At 58.3% G+C, this 15,109-nt stretch overlaps 1 protein-coding gene across 1 annotated transcript; it reads right to left on the bottom strand.

Moving 5' to 3' along the window:
• Positions 1–2,851: 2,851 nt before the first annotated feature.
• On the bottom strand, positions 2,852–15,103 carry TBC1D25 (TBC1 domain family member 25). Its single transcript, XM_075583662.1, has 3 exons — positions 14,976–15,103; positions 7,966–8,154; positions 2,852–7,503 (listed from the first exon to the last, which is right to left on the bottom strand). The coding sequence occupies exons 1-3, from the start codon at positions 15,051–15,053 to the stop codon at positions 6,028–6,030; spliced, it is 1,743 nt and encodes a 580-aa protein (XP_075439777.1). The 5' UTR covers positions 15,054–15,103; the 3' UTR covers positions 2,852–6,027.
• Positions 15,104–15,109: the final 6 nt, after the last annotated feature.

The following is a 15,109-nucleotide window of genomic DNA, read 5'->3' as shown; positions in this document are numbered from 1 at the left end:
GGAGGGTGGCAGGGGATGGGGATAGAGGAGGGAGGGTGGCGGGGAGAATGGGAGAGAGGAGGGAGGGTAGCAGGGGATGGGGAGAGAGGAGGGAGGGTGGCAGGGGATGGGGAGAGAGGAGGGAGGGTGGCAGGGTATGGGGATAGAGGAGGGAGGGTGGCGGGAGAATGGGAGAGAGGAGGGAGGGTAGCAGGGGATGGGGAGAGAGGAGGGAGGGTGGCAGGGGATGGGGAGAGAGGAGGGAGGGTGGCAGGGGATGGGGATAGAGGAGGGAGGGTGGCGGGAGAATGGGAGAGAGGAGGGAGGGTGGCAGGGGATGGGGAGAGAGGAGGGAGGGTGGCAGGGGATGGGGATAGAGGAGGGAGGGTGGCGGGAGAATGGGAGAGAGGAGGGAGGGTAGCAGGGGATGGGGAGAGAGGAGGGAGGGTGGCAGGGATGGGGAGAGAGGAGGGAGGGTGGCAGGGTATGGGGATAGAGGAGGGAGGGTGGCGGGAGAATGGGAGAGAGGAGGGAGGGTAGCAGGGGATGGGGAGAGAGGGAGGGTGGCAGGGGATGGGGAGAGAGGAGGGAGGGTGGCAGGAGAATGGGAGAGAGGAGGGAGGGTGGCAGGGGATGGGGAGAGAGGAGGGAGGGTGGCAGGGGATGGGAGAGAGGAGGGAGGGTGGCAGGAGAATGGGAGAGAGGAGGGAGGGTGGCAGGGATGGGGAGAGAGGAGGGAGGGTGGCAGGGGATGGGGAGAGAGGAGGGAGGGTGGCAGGGTATGGGGATAGAGGAGGGAGGGTGGCGGGAGAATGGGAGAGAGGAGGGAGGGTAGCAGGGGATGGGGAGAGAGGAGGGAGGGTGGCAGGGGATGGGTATGAGGTTGGAGGGGTTTACACCAGAAGGAGCGGAAGTTTTATGTGGGAGGCGAGGACGAGAGCAAGTAGAAATAAGGCAGGGACCAGGATTGGGAGAGATATCCCCAGAAGCGAGGAGGAGAAGCATGGACAGAAGAGGATGTGTGAGGATGATTTGTAGGGGTGTATTTTAGTGCAGGGGGTATAGCTGTAGGGGTGTGTTTTAGTGCAGGGGTATAGCTGTAGGGGTGTTTTAGTGCAGGGGGTATAGCTGTAGGGGTGTGTTTTAGTGCAGGGGGTATAGCTGTAGGGGTGTGTTTTAGTGCAGGGGGTATAGCTGTAGGGGTGTGTTTTAGTGCAGGGGTATAGCTGTAGGGGTGTGTTTTAGTGCAGGGGGTATAGCTGTAGGGGTGTGTTTTAGTGCAGGGGATATAGCTGTAGGGTGTGTTTTAGTGCAGGGGGTATAGCTGTAGGGGTGTGTTTTAGTGCAGGGGGTATAGCTGTAGGGGTGTGTTTTAGTGCAGGGGGTATAGCTGTAGGGGTGTGTTTTAGTGCAGGGGATATAGCTGTAGGGGTGTGTTTTAGTGCAGGGGGTATAGCTGTAGGGGTGTGTTTTAGTGCAGGGGATATAGCTGTAGGGGTGTGTTTTAGTGCAGGGGATATAGCTGTAGGGGTGTGTTTTAGTGCAGGGGGTATAGCTGTAGGGGTGTGTTTTAGTGCAGGGGGTATAGCTGTAGGGGTGTGTTTTAGTGCAGGGGGTATAGCTGTAGGGGTGTGTTTTAGTGCAGGGGGTATAGATGTAGGGGTGTGTTTTAGTGCAGGGGGTATAGCTGTAGGGGTGTGTTTTAGTGCAGGGGGTATAGATGTAGGGGTGTGTTTTAGTGCAGGGGGTATAGCTGTGGGGGTGACAGAGGGCGCAGGTAAGAGATGAGTTCCTGTGAACTGAGAAGCGGGGAAGGAAGGAGAGGTGGAGATATGTGAATAGAGTTAGGGACATACTGAGGCTGGTGGAAGGAAGTGCATAATGTGAAAATAAGTGCGGTTACAGCAAATATAAATAGTAATGGCGGCAGCGCAGCGATAGTGACGCGCTGAGCTGCGCAGTCCGGGATAGATAATGTCCTCCTTTCCAGCGTACATCGGACGCAGGAATCAGGCCAGGATGGCTGACCACTTGTTCACTCCTTTTAAACTTCAGTTTTCTTGCTACTTACAATGTGCTATTTGGCGATGCGCTGAACCGCTCACGTGACGCGGCCGTCGCTGCTAAAAAACAAAATCTCATGTCTGCTCTCCAGTCTGCCGCGTCACGAGCGGTATGTTCGCTTCCATTGGATTTCTGTATTTTGTTCTACGCCGCGTTACGCAGTCGGATGATTTTGGTATAATCACGGCCTTAGAGCCAATCAAAACTCACTCACGCCCCCCCCCCTCCCCCAAGAAACACAGCAGTGTAGGGTCTGTGTCCCCCCCTGAACAAAATAGTGCAGGGTCCCCGTCCCCCCCTGAACAAAGTAGTGCAGGGTCCCCATACCCCCTGAACACAGCAGTGCGGGGTCCCTGTCCCCCCCTGAACACAGCAGTGCGGGGTCCCCATACCTTCCTGTGACATTGTCACACATCGTACCCAGGCTGGGGGTCTGAGGGGGGCTTCCTGTGACATTGTCACACATCGTACCCAGGATACTATTCCCACAGCCGGGGCCCAGGCTGGGGGTCTGAGGGGGGCTTCCTGTGACATTGTCACACATCGTACCCAGGCTGGGGGTCTGAGGGGGCTTCCTGTGACATTGATTCTGTCACACATCGTACCCAGGCTGGGGGTCTGAGGGGGGCTTCCTGTGACATTGTCACACATCGTACCCAGGCTGGGGGTCTGAGGGGGCTTCCTGTGACATTGTCACACATCGTACCCAGGCTGGGGGTCTGAGGGGGGCTTCCTGTGACATTGTCACACATCGTACCCAGGATGCTATTCCATGAGCAGCTAAACAAGGAGGATCAGAAGCAGAACACAGATTTCTACCGGATTTATTTACATTATACAAAGTAATTGGAGCTCAGACACAGGGCTGATGTTTCAGCTGCATTTTCCATTTAACCCTTTCATCACTAACAAGGCAATGTATACATGGCACTGTGGAGATGGCGGATTCCTTCTCAATGTTTGTAGGACACTGGATATAGTGGTATAGATCCTGGAGTCCCACTGCAATAACCAGTCCCCATAGAATTGCACCAAGAATAGAAATGCAGAATCTGCCCGTGGTCACAGCAATGGGCAGGATTCCTGCAGCAGAACCTCGGCGGGCGTGAAGCTGGAGAAACATTGTGGAGAAGAATAAGGCGTTCCTACAGCTGGTCTTTCACTTGCAAGTTCTCCACTGTTTGGCTTAGGAGAGCCAGCCCTGCTAGGCACCTTCGTACAGAATGACTTTCTGATTGTGCATGAACTGGGCTTGCTGTAATCTGCAGCCCCCGACGCTTGTATATACCTGCAGAGAATACCAGAGCTCAGCGGATATTTAAATGTCTACCACATTCTGTCTTTCTATAGATTTAGGGTGTAATTCATCAAACTGCGATAGTGCCGGTCGGGGCACTATCGCTCTGTAATGCCCACACCCAAGAGGCATATGCCACTAGCTCTATAAATGTATAATGGTGCAGCCACGCCACACACACGACGTCAGTTAAAGATGAACTCTTTAGTGAGCCCACAGAGGAGCTGGGCCTCCATTCACACACAGCCACTTCCCTCTGCGATTCCTGGCTGGGAAATAAGGTTCATCTCATCATCTATCTCTGCTACCACTCATCATGTGCCGAGGCTGTAACTTCTGAAGCGCAGTACAAGGCATGGCCGGCCTCGTCAGCACGGAGGACATCCTCTGCGAGAGACACCGTACCTGGAAACCTTACTGCAGATACAATACAAGTAACATTGCTTTATAAACCCAAACTGCTATACAAACGCAGGTTATGACACGGCTGCGTATTGAAATGCAACGTAGTTAAAAATATCATTTAGGGGGAAAAAAGTGAAACAGCGCGAGGTAGAAATGAATCAAAGGGCAGAGTTGTAACTACAAGGCAAATAAAACGCGCAATGTAACGGGAGATTCTGAAATGTGCCAGAGACCTGGTCACACAAGGCTTCGGGGTCTCAGTTATTAGGGGGGCTGCTCCTTTATCTGTGACTTCAAATATATGTTGGTGGCTCATGCCCTCATACTGCTTCACAGACCCGGCTGTGTACGTTCCTTCAGCTCTTCACATCACCGGCTTTCACTATATGAATATCGGTCTGTTCTGGGGATTATTCCACATGAAATGTAACAGCAGGAACATGAACTGGAGACCAACACAGTGCAGCGCCTCAGGGGGAGAGCGCGGAGAGGTTAGGGGGAGAGCGCGGAGAGGTTAGGGGGAGAGCAGGAGCTGCCTCAGGGGGAGAGCGCGGAGAGGTTAGGGGGAGAGCAGGAGCTTCCCCAGGGGAGAGCACGGAGAGGTTAGGGGGAGAGCGCAGAGAGGTTAGGGGGAGAGCAGAAGCTGCCCCAGGGGAGAGCGCGGAGAGGTTAGGGGGAGAGCATGAGCTGCCCCAGGGGAGAGCGCAGAGAGGTTAGGGTGAGAGCAGGAGCTGCCCCAGGGGAGAGCGCGGAGAGGTTAGGGGGAGAGCGCAGAGAGGTTAGAGGGAGAGCAGGAGCTGCCCCAGGGGAGAGCGCGGAGAGGTTAGGGGGAGAGCGCAGAGAGGTTAGGGGGAGAGAAGGAGCTGCCCCAGGGGAGAGCGCAGAGAGGTTAGGGGGAGAGCAGGAGCTGCCCCAGGGGAGAGCGCGGAGAGGTTAGGGGGAGAGCGCAGAGAGGTTAGGGTGAGAGCAGGAGCTGCCCCAGGGGAGAGCGCAGAGAGGTTAGGGGGAGAGCAGGAGCTGCCCCAGGGGAGAGCGCGGAGAGGTTAGGGGGAGAGCAGGAGCTGCCCCAGGGGAGAGCGCGGAGAGGTTAGGGGGAGAGTGCAGAGAGGTTAGGGGGAGAGCAGGAGCTGCCCCAGGGGAGAGCGCGGAGAAGTTAGGGTGAGAGCAGGAGCTGCCCCAGGGGAGAGCGCGGAGAGGTTAGGGGGAGAGCGTGGAGAGGTTGGGGGGAGAGCGCGGAGAGGTTAAAGGGAGAGCGCGGAGAGGTTGGGGGGAGAGCGCGGAGAGGTTGGGGGGAGAGCGCGGAGAGGTTGGGGGGAGAGCGCGGAGAGGTTGGGGGGAGAGCGCGGAGAGGTTGGGGGGAGAGCGCGGAGAGGTTGGGGGGAGAGCGCGGAGAGGTTGGGGGGAGAGCGCGGAGAGGTTGGGGGGAGAGCAGGAGCTGCCCCAGGGGAGAGCGCGGAGAGGTTAGGGGGAGAGCGCGGAGAGGTTGGGGGGAGAGCGCGGAGAGGTTGGGGGGAGAGCAGGAGCTGCCGTGGGGCTTTAGAAGGGGTGGTGTCAGCGGTCTGCAGTTAGAAAGTGATGATATTTATGCCCACGGGGCCCCCAGACCAGGAGGCCCCGAGGTTACCCGCCCCCCTCATCCCGGCCCCGCCCCCCTCATCCAGCCTCCTACTCCCATTAAACGCTTGGAACACTGGGAACCTGCTGCCATCTAGTGGACAAACCTGAGATCTTTCTGATTTAAGAAGAGTAGAACTAATTGCTGTAGGGACCCAATGACTTACTCTGCTGCTCTCCCTGCAGGCTCGCCCACTCCCTGCGAAATTGCCCACTCCCTGCAGGGTCCACTACGGTCTCGCCCACTCCCCTGCGGGGGGGGGGGGGGGGGGGGGTGAACGCACGCACCAAATAGTAATGTAAGTGTAGATGTGAAACTCCCGCTCTTATTTACATGGTCACAAGTAGCTGTGTATATTTAGTGCCCTTTGGATACACGCCTCAGCGTCACGGTTTCCCTTCTAACAGCAGGAAGTGAGCGTGAGACATAATCCCGCCCCCGTGGCGGGACCGGTGCCGTGTGTGATCTGCATCTTCTCTACTCGCCCACATCCCCGAATCTATAGAAACCGACATGTTATTAAATCATCCTCTTGCATGAAGATCCGCAGAGCTTCTCACCGCTTCCTTACCCCCCCCCCCCATCTGCAGAGCATCACCCAGACAGATCGCTACTAAGAACCCCACCTCGTCTGCCTGCAGGACGGGACAGTGAGGTCAGAGCGGGGTCAGGAGGTGGCCGGAGATTCTGCAGCCGCCTCGTCTCCCTCCTCCGAGTCCCACACCTTGGACTGCAGGTAGTCGGCAAAGAGAGCCTTGGCGCGGTGTAGCGCGCGGTTCAGGTTGTGCCTCCTCACCAGCCGGTCGAAGTGCATGGCCAGCTCGTTGTAGTCCATGTTCTGCTTCATGATGTGCTCACGGTGTTCCAGCAGGATAGAGAGGCACAGGAACAGCATGAACGGGTTCCCCCGCCCAAACTCCTGCGGAGGGGGGAGGCTGATGTGTACCGGGGAGGGGGCCGGAGGCTGCGGGGTCTCCCACTGGTTCTCACCCTCAGTGGGTGCTGCCTCGTGGTCCCCTGTCCCGGAGGATGGGGGACATTGTGAGGTAGGGCTGGAGGAACGCAGGGAAGGCGCAGAGACGGATTTGGTCACTCCTAGGAAGTGCGGAGGTTTGATGAGCGGATCCTCCTCCCAGAAGTCTTTTTCCTCTTCCTCCACCTCTGTGCTCTGCCTTACGTGGGGGGATGCACGCACGGAGAGATCGAGGGGCAGCTCTTTCTCCATACTTTCTCCTTCCCCCATGGCCCCGTAAAATTTAAACTCCCCGAAACTGGCCTGTTTCTGCAGGGGGCAGCTTGCTACAGCCTGCCCTTGCACTGCAGAGGTTATACACTCTCCCTCCTGAGCCACAGTTTCTGTGCTTGTGATCACGGACGCATCCGCTTCTACCTTCTCCTCCCCTCTGTCCTCCTGCTCCTCCTCTCCCTCAGGACTCAGGCCACAGTCTGGCCGCATCATGTGCCGCCTCTGCGTGGTTTTCACACTCTCTCCCGGAGGACACGGTGGTCCCATCAGCTCCACCTCCTTCTCCGGGGGATCAGGGGGCAGCGAGCTCCAGGTCACCTCCAGCATCCTCAGCGCATCCTCAAAGGCAAACTCCCTCTTGAGCTCCAGCAGCAGCCAGCGGTAGCAGAAGAAGAGGTCATCTGCTCCGCGGGACACCAGGTAGGAGTAAAAGTCGGGGTCGGAGTGTCGCAGCAGCAGCTTGAGGTGGGAGAACTTGACGGACATGCACTCCCCGTCCATGCGGAAGTTCCCCTCCAGCCTCTTCATGATGCCGCAGAAGCAGATAAAGGCGTGGGCCTCGTTGTCCATCACAGCCAGGATGGGCGAGGCGATGTCACTCATGCCCTGGCAGTAAGACACCAGTGGGTGGGTGACCGCGTAGGTGGCGAGCAGGTCGTGCAGAGCTTGCAGGTGGGGGCTGTCCTCAGAGCCTGCGTAGTAGGGGTGAGTGCGGTCAGTACGCAGGACGTCCTTCAGCACGTTGCCCCGGATGAAGTCCAAGTCCTCCAGGCTGCAGCGCTCCTTCCACTCACTCTTCAGCTGGTAATACTCCCGGGTCTTGCACTTCATGTACTCCATGCGTCGCAGCCCGCTCAGCCCGTCCGGGTATACGTTCAGCAGGTAACGCCAGACCACCTGGGCAGAGAAGAGGACATTGCAGCATTAACACAGGATGTGTCAACTCGGGCAGGGGCACAAAAGATCGACACCTTACAACCAAGTGAATGTGATGACACACACACACACACACACACACACACACACACACACACACACACACACACACACACACACACTGCACCTCTATACACACACACACAACACTGCACCTCTATACACACACACACACACACACACACACACACACAACACTGCACCTCTACACACACACACACACACACACACACACACACACACACACACACACACACACACACACACACACACACACACACACGGGGTATACCCTCTCTGACCTGCAGGGGTCACTGTCACACCTCATGGCTCTGACCAGTAGGGGGCCGTAGCCTGGTCACACGAGTGAGACAGACCAGGCCCACGCCGCCCCCCAGGGTCGCCCCCCGCCTCTGCCCTCACCTTGCGCAGCGAGGGCTCCACACCCCCATGGTATATCCGTAGACGCAGGTCCTCGGGACGAGTCAGCTGCCCAGCATGGTTCAGGTAAGTGTGGAACTCGACATCATTCAGCGGCGGCTTGAACGGCTTCACATCCTCCCCGTACGTCCAGCTAAGGGCCTGCTGCACCTTGGAGAGCGTGCGGCCCACCTGCAGCACAAGCAACAGTGAGCGCACACACGCGCACACACACACACCGTATCACAAGCAACAGTGAGCGCGCACACACACGCACACACACACACGCGCGCACACACACACCGTATCACAAGCAACAGTGAGCACGCGCACACACACGCGCACACACACACACCGTATCACAAGCAACAGTGAGCACACACACACACACATCCTCCCCGTACGTCCAGCTAAGGGCCTGCTGCACCTTGGAGAGCGTGCGGCCCACCTGCAGCACAAGCAACAGTGAGCGCACACACACGCCGTATCACAAGCAACAGTGAGCACGCGCACACACACCGTATCACAAGCAACAGTGAGCGCACACACGCGCACACACACACACACTGCACCACAAGCAACAGTGAGCACGCGCACACACACTGCACCACAAGCAACAGTGAGCACGCACACACACACTGCACCACAAGCAACAGTGAGCACGCACAACCGCGCGCACACGCGCACACACACACACACCGTATCACAAGCAACAGTGAGCGCACACACGCGCACACACACACACACTGCACCACAAGCAACAGTGAGCACGCGCACACACACTGCACCACAAGCAACAGTGAGCACGCACACACACACTGCACCACAAGCAACAGTGAGCACGCACAACCGCGCGCACACGCGCACACACACACACACACACACACACACACCGTATCACAAGCAACAGTGAGCAAGCACACACACACCGTATCACAAGCAACAGTGAGCACGCACACGCACCATATCACAAGCAACAGTGAGCAAGCACGCACACACACACACACACACACACCATATCACAAGCAACAGTGAGCACACACACACACACTGCACCACAAGCAACAGTGAGCACGCACACACACACCTTATCACAAGCAACAGTGAGCACACACACGCGCGCGCACACACACACCGTATCACAAGCAACAGTGAGCACGCACACGCGCGCGCACACACACACCGTATCACAAGCAACAGTGAGCACGCACACACACACCTTATCACAAGCAACAGTGAGCACACACGCGCGCGCGCACACACCGTATCACAAGCAACAGTGAGCACGCGCACGCACACCGTATCACAAGTAACAGTGAGCACCCGCACACACCGTATCACAAGCAACAGTGCGCACGCACACACACACTGCACCACAAACAACAGTGAGCACGCACATGCGCACACACACACACACCGTATCACAAGCAACAGTGAGCACGCACACACACACCGCACCACAAGCAACAGTGAGCGCACACACACACACCTGCAGCACAAGCAACAGTGAGCACGCACACCGTATCACAAGCAACAGTGAGCACACACACTGCAGCACAAGCAACAGTGAGCACACACACCGCATCACAAGCAACAGTGAGCACACACACTGCAGCACAAGCAACAGTGAGCACACACACCGCATCACAAGCAACAGTGAGCACACACACTGCAGCACAAGCAACAGTGAGAGCACACACACCGCATCACAAGCAACAGTGAGCACATACACACACACTGCATCACAAGCAAGTGAGTATACACACACACCACAAGCAACAGTGAGTATACATACACGCAAACACACACTGCACCACCAGCAACAGTGAGTATACAGTTGTGTGAAAAAGAAAGTACACTCTCTTTGAATTCTATGGTTTTACATATCAGGGCAAAATAACAATCATCTGTTCCTTAGCAGGTCTAAAAATGAGGTAAATACAACCTCAGGTGAACAACAACACGACATATTACACCGTGTGTGTGTGTGTGTGTGTGTGTGTGTGTACACACATGACATATTACACTGTGGCATGATTTATTTAACAAAAATAAAGCCAAAATGGAGAAGCCATGTGTGAAAAACTAAGTACACCCTTACTGCTTCCATAGCTTGTAGAACCACCTTTAGCAGCAATAACTTGAAGTAATCGTTTTCTGAATGACTTTATTAGTCTCTCACATCGTTGTGGAGGAATTTTGGCCCACTCTTCTTTACAACGTTGCTTCAGTTCATTTTGGTTTGTGGGCATTTGTTTATACACAGCTCTCTTAAGGTCCCGCCACAGCATTTCAATCGGGTTGAGGTCTGGACTCTGACTGGGCCATTGCAACACCTTGATTCTTTTCTTTTTCAGCCATTCTGTTGTAGATTTGCTGGTGTGCTTGGGATCATTGTCCTGTTGCATGACCCAATTTCGGCCAAGCTTTAGTTGTCGGACAGATGGCCTCACATTTGACTCTAGAATACTTTGGTATACAGAGGAGTTCATGGTCGACTCAATGACTGCAAGGTTCCCAGGTCCATGTGGCTGCAAAACAAGCCCAAATCATCACCCCTCCACCACCGTGCTTGACAGTTGGTGTCATGATAATATCAGGAACTACTAGGTCGTTTAATCCCCGTTGGTGCTTGAGGGGTTAATGACATACTTTTTTTTTTTTTTTTAACAAAAGCTAAAAATGCAGGTTTGAAACCGGCCAGGATGTTTTTTTGGTCTGTTCTGCATCCTGGATGGCCCACTCAAGGTGTTAACTGTTTTAACCAAGGCCTACAGACCTAGCAGGGGGTCGTACGTGACAGTTGGTATGAGGTGTTTGTGCCGATATGCTGTGTTGGTTTTCGCCAAGCGTGGCGCTGTGCATTATGGCCAAACATCTCACTTTGGTCTCGTCTGTCCAAAGGACATTGTTCCAGAAGTCTTGTGGTTTGTTCAGATGCAACTTTGCAACCTAAGCCGTGCTGCCATGTTCTTTTTAGAGAGAAGAGGCTTTCTCCTGGCAACCCTTCAAACAAACCATACTTATTCAGTCTTTTTCTAATTGTACTGTCATGAACTTTAACATGTAACATGCTAACTGAGGCCTGTAGAGTCTGAGATGTAACTCTTGGGTATTTTGCAATTTCTCTGAGCATTGCACGGTCTGACATTGGGGTGAATTTGCTGGGATGTCCACTCTGGGAAAATGGCACTGTCTTGAATGTTTTCACTTTTGAATAATCTTTCTCACTTTAGAATGATGGACTTTAAATTGTTTGGAAATGGCCTTATAACCCTTCCCAGATTGATGGGCAGCAACAATTGCTTCTCTAAGATCATTGCTGATGTCTTTCCTCCTTGGCATTGTGTTAACATACACCTGAATGCTCCAGACCAGCAAACTGCTAAAACTTCGGCTTTTATAGAGGTGGTCACACTTGCTGATGATCAATTAAGGCAAGACCATTTGATGAGCAGCACCTGTCTGCTACTTAGCATCTTATTCCTATGGAAGCAGTAAGGGTGTACTTAGTTTTTCACACAACGGCTTCTCCATTTTGGCTTTATTTTTGTTAAATAAATCATGACACGGTGTAATATGTCTCACACACACACACACACACACACACACACACACACTACACACACACACACACACACACACACACACACACACACACACACACACACACACACACACACACACACACACACACTAATATGTCATGTGCTGTTGTTCATCTGAGGTTGTATTTGTGCAGAGTGAAAGCAGCATGGCCGACTCCTGGGCACCGCAGGACTCAGTGTCTCTTCATGGGAGGGCTCTCTCCCCACCCCCCCTTGCTGCCCCGGTAGTGGGGAAGCTGTCTCTCCCCCCCCCCCTTGCTGCCCCGGTAGTGGGAGGCTCTCTCCCCCCCCCCTTGCTGCCCCGGTAGTGGGGAGGCTCTCTCCCCCCCCCTTGCTGCCCCGGTAGTGGGGAGGCTCTCTCCCCCCCCCTTGCTGCCCAGTAGTGGGGAGGGCTCTCTTCCCCCACCCCTTGCTGCCCCGGTAGTGGGGAGGCTCTCTCCCCCCCCCCCTTGCTGCCCCGGTAGTGGGAGGCTCTCTCCCCCCCCCCTTGCTGCCCCGGTATGGGGAGGCTCTCTCCCCCCCCCTTGCTGCCCCAGTAGTGGGGAGGGCTGTCCCCCCCCCTTGCTGCCCGGTAGTGGGGAGGCTCTCTCCCCCTTGCTACCCCAGTAGTGGGGAGGCTCTCTCCCCCCCTTGCTGCCCCGGTAGTGGGGAGGCTCTCTCCCCCCCTTGCTGCCCCGGTAGTGGGAGGCTGTCTCTCTCCCCCCCTTGCTGCCCCGGTAGTGGGGAGGCTCTCTCCCCCCCTTGCTGCCCCAGTAGAGGGGAGGCTCTCTCCCCCCCCTTGCTGCCCCGGTAGTGGGGAGGCTCTCTCCCCCCCTTGCTGCCCCAGTAGAGGGGAGGCTCTCTCCCCCCCCTTGCTGCCCCAGTAGAGGGGAGGCTGTCTCTCTCCCCCCCTTGCTGCCCCAGTAGTGGGGAGCTCTCTCCTCCCCCATGCTGCCCCAGTAGAGGGGAGGCTCTCTCCCCCCCCCCCTTGCTGCCCCAGTAGAGGGGAGGCTCTCTCCCCCCCCCTTGCTGCCCCGGTAGTGGGGAGGCTGTCTCTCCCCCTTGCTGCCCCGGTAGTGGGGAGGCTGTCTCCCTCCCCCCCCCCCTTGCTGTCCCGGTAGTGGGGAAGCTCTCTCCCCCCCTTGCTGCTCCGGTAGTGGGGAGGCTCTCTCCCCTCCTTGCTGCCCCGGTAGTGGGGAGGCTGTCTCTCCCCCCCCCCCTTGCTGTCCCGGTAGTGGGGAGGCTCTCTCCCCCCCTTGCTGCCCCGGTAGTGGGGAGACTCTCTCCCCCCTTGCTGCCCCGGTAGTGGGAGGCTCTCTCCCCCCCTTGCTGCCCCGGTAGTGGGGAGGCTCTCTCCCCCCCGTGCTGCCCCGGTAGTGGGAGGCTCCTCTCCCCCCCGTGCTGCCCCGGTAGTGGGGAGGCTGTCTCTCCCCCCCCCCTTGCTGCCCCGGTAGTGGGGAGGCTGTCTCTCCCCCCCCCCTTTGCTGCCCCGGTAGTGGGGAGGCTCTCTCCCCCCCCCTTGCTGCCCCAGTAGTGGGGAGGCTCTCTCCCCCCCCCTTGCTGCCCCGGTAGTGGGGAGGCTCTCTCCCCCCCCCTTGCTGCCCCAGTAGTGGGGAGGCTGTCCCCCCCCCCCTTGCTGCCCGGTAGTGGAGAGGCCTCTTGCCCCTTGCTACCCAGTAGTGGGGAGGCTCTCTCCCCCCCTTGCTGCCCCGGTAGTGGGGAGGCTCTCTCCCCCCTTGCTGCCCCGGTAGTGGGGAGGCTCTCTCCCCCCCTTGCTGCCCCGGTAGTGGGGAGGCTCTCTCCCCTCCTTGCTGCCCCGGTAGTGGGGAGGCTGTCTGTCCCCCCCCCCCCCCTTGCTGTCCCGGTAGTGGAGAGGCTCTCTCCCCCCCCTTGCTGCCCCGGTAGTGGGGAGGCTCTCTCCCCCCCCCTTGCCTGCCCCGGTAGTGGGGAGGCTCCTCTCCCCCCCCTTGCTGCCCCGGTAGTGGGGAGGCTCTCTCCCCCCCCATTGCTGCCCCAGTAGTGGGGAGGCTGTCCCCCCCCCCCCCCCTTGCTGCCCGGTAGTGGGGAGGCTCTCTCCCCCTTGCTACCCCAGTAGTGGGGAGGCTCTCTCCCCCCCTTGCTGCCCCGGTAGTGGGGAGGCTCTCTCCCCCCCTTGCTGCCCCGGTAGTGGGGAGGCTCTCTCCCCCCTTGCTGCCCCGGTAGTGGGAAGGCAGTCTCCCCCCCCCTTGCTGCCCCCAGTAGTGGGGAGGCTCTCTCCCTCCCTTGCTGCCCCGGTAGTGGGAGGCAGTCTCCCCCCCCCTTGCTGCCCCAGTAGTGGGGAGGCTCTCTCCCCCCCTTGCTGCCCCAGTAGTGGGGAGGCTCTCACCCCCCCTTGCTGCCCCCGGTAGTGGGGAGGCTGTCTCTCTCCCCCCCCCCCCCTTGCTGTCCCGGTAGTGGGGAGGCTCTCTCCCCCCCCTTGCTGCCCCGGTAGTGGGGAGGCTGTCTCTCCCCCTTGCTGCCCCGGTAGTGGGGAGGCTGTCTCCCCTCCTTGCTGCCCCGGTAGTGGGGAGGCTGTCTGTCCCCCCCCCCCTTGCTGTCCCGGTAGTGGGGAGGCTCTCTCCCCCCCTTGCTGCCCCGGTAGTGGGGAGGCTCTCTCCCCTCCTTGCTGCCCCGGTAGTGGGAGGCCTCTCTCCCCCCCGTGCTACCCCGGTAGTGGGGAGGCTGTCTCTCCCCCCCCCCTTGCTGCCCCGGTAGTGGGGAGGCTGTCTCTCCCCCCCCTTGCTGCCCCGGTAGTGGGGAGGCTCTCTCCCCCCCCCCTTGCTGCCCCAGTAGTTGGGAGGCTCTCTTCCCCACCCCTTGCTGCCCCAGTAGTGGGGAGGCTCTCTCCCCCCCCCTTGCTGCCCCGGTAGTGGGGAGGCTCTCTCCCCCCCCCCTTGCTGCCCCGGTAGTGGGAGGCTCTCTCCCCCCCTTGTTGCCCCGGTAGTGGGGAGGCTGTCTCTCTCCCCCCCTTGCTGCCCCGGTAGTGGGGAGGCTGTCTCTCTCCCCCCATTGCTGCCCCGGTAGTGGGGAAGTTGTCTCTCCCCCCCTTGCTGCCCCGGTAGTGGGGAGGCTGTCTCTCCCCCCCCTTTGCTGCCCCGGTAGTGGGGAGGCTGTCTCTCCCCCCCCCCTTGCTGCCCCGGTAGTGGGGAGGCTGTCTCTCGCCCCCCCCCTTGCTGCCCCGGTAGTGGGGAGCTGTCTCTCGCCCCCCCCTTGCTGCCCCGGTAGTGGGGAGGCTGTCTCTCTCCCCCCCTTGCTGCCCCGGTAGTGGGGAGGCTCTCTCCCCCCCCCTTGCTGCCCCGGTAGTGGGGAGCTGTCTCTCGCCCCCCCCCCTTGCTGCCCCGGTAGTGGGGAGGCTGTTTCTCTCCCCCCCTTGCTGCCCCGGTAGTGGGGGTCAGAAAGGAGGCTCACCTGGGACAGAATGGTCTGTGTGAAGGGCAGAGCCGCGGTCAGCGCGCGCTTATCCACCAGGAATAAGTCCGTTCCCATCACATCCTTGGGGCTGATGATGTCCCAGTCCTCCAGCAGGGGGCCTGCAGCAGAGC

This window comes from Ascaphus truei, unplaced genomic scaffold (genome assembly GCF_040206685.1).
Source record: "Ascaphus truei isolate aAscTru1 unplaced genomic scaffold, aAscTru1.hap1 HAP1_SCAFFOLD_3489, whole genome shotgun sequence".
Lineage (NCBI taxonomy): Eukaryota > Metazoa > Chordata > Amphibia > Anura > Ascaphidae > Ascaphus > Ascaphus truei.
This window is presented reverse-complemented; position numbering and strand designations above follow the sequence as displayed.

Bases quoted from the DNA above. Each gene is read 5' to 3' on its own strand.
- TBC1D25 (XM_075583662.1), bottom strand. From the start codon at position 15,053: ATGGGAACGGACTTATTCCTGGTGGATAAGCGCGCGCTGACCGCGGCT. The intron at 8,155-14,975 runs GTGAGCCTCCTT...CTTGTGCTGCAG, and splicing joins CACAGACCATTCTGTCCCAG to GTGGGCCGCACGCTCTCCAA. The intron at 7,504-7,965 runs GTGAGGGCAGAG...TTCTCTGCCCAG, and splicing joins TGGAGCCCTCGCTGCGCAAG to GTGGTCTGGCGTTACCTGCT.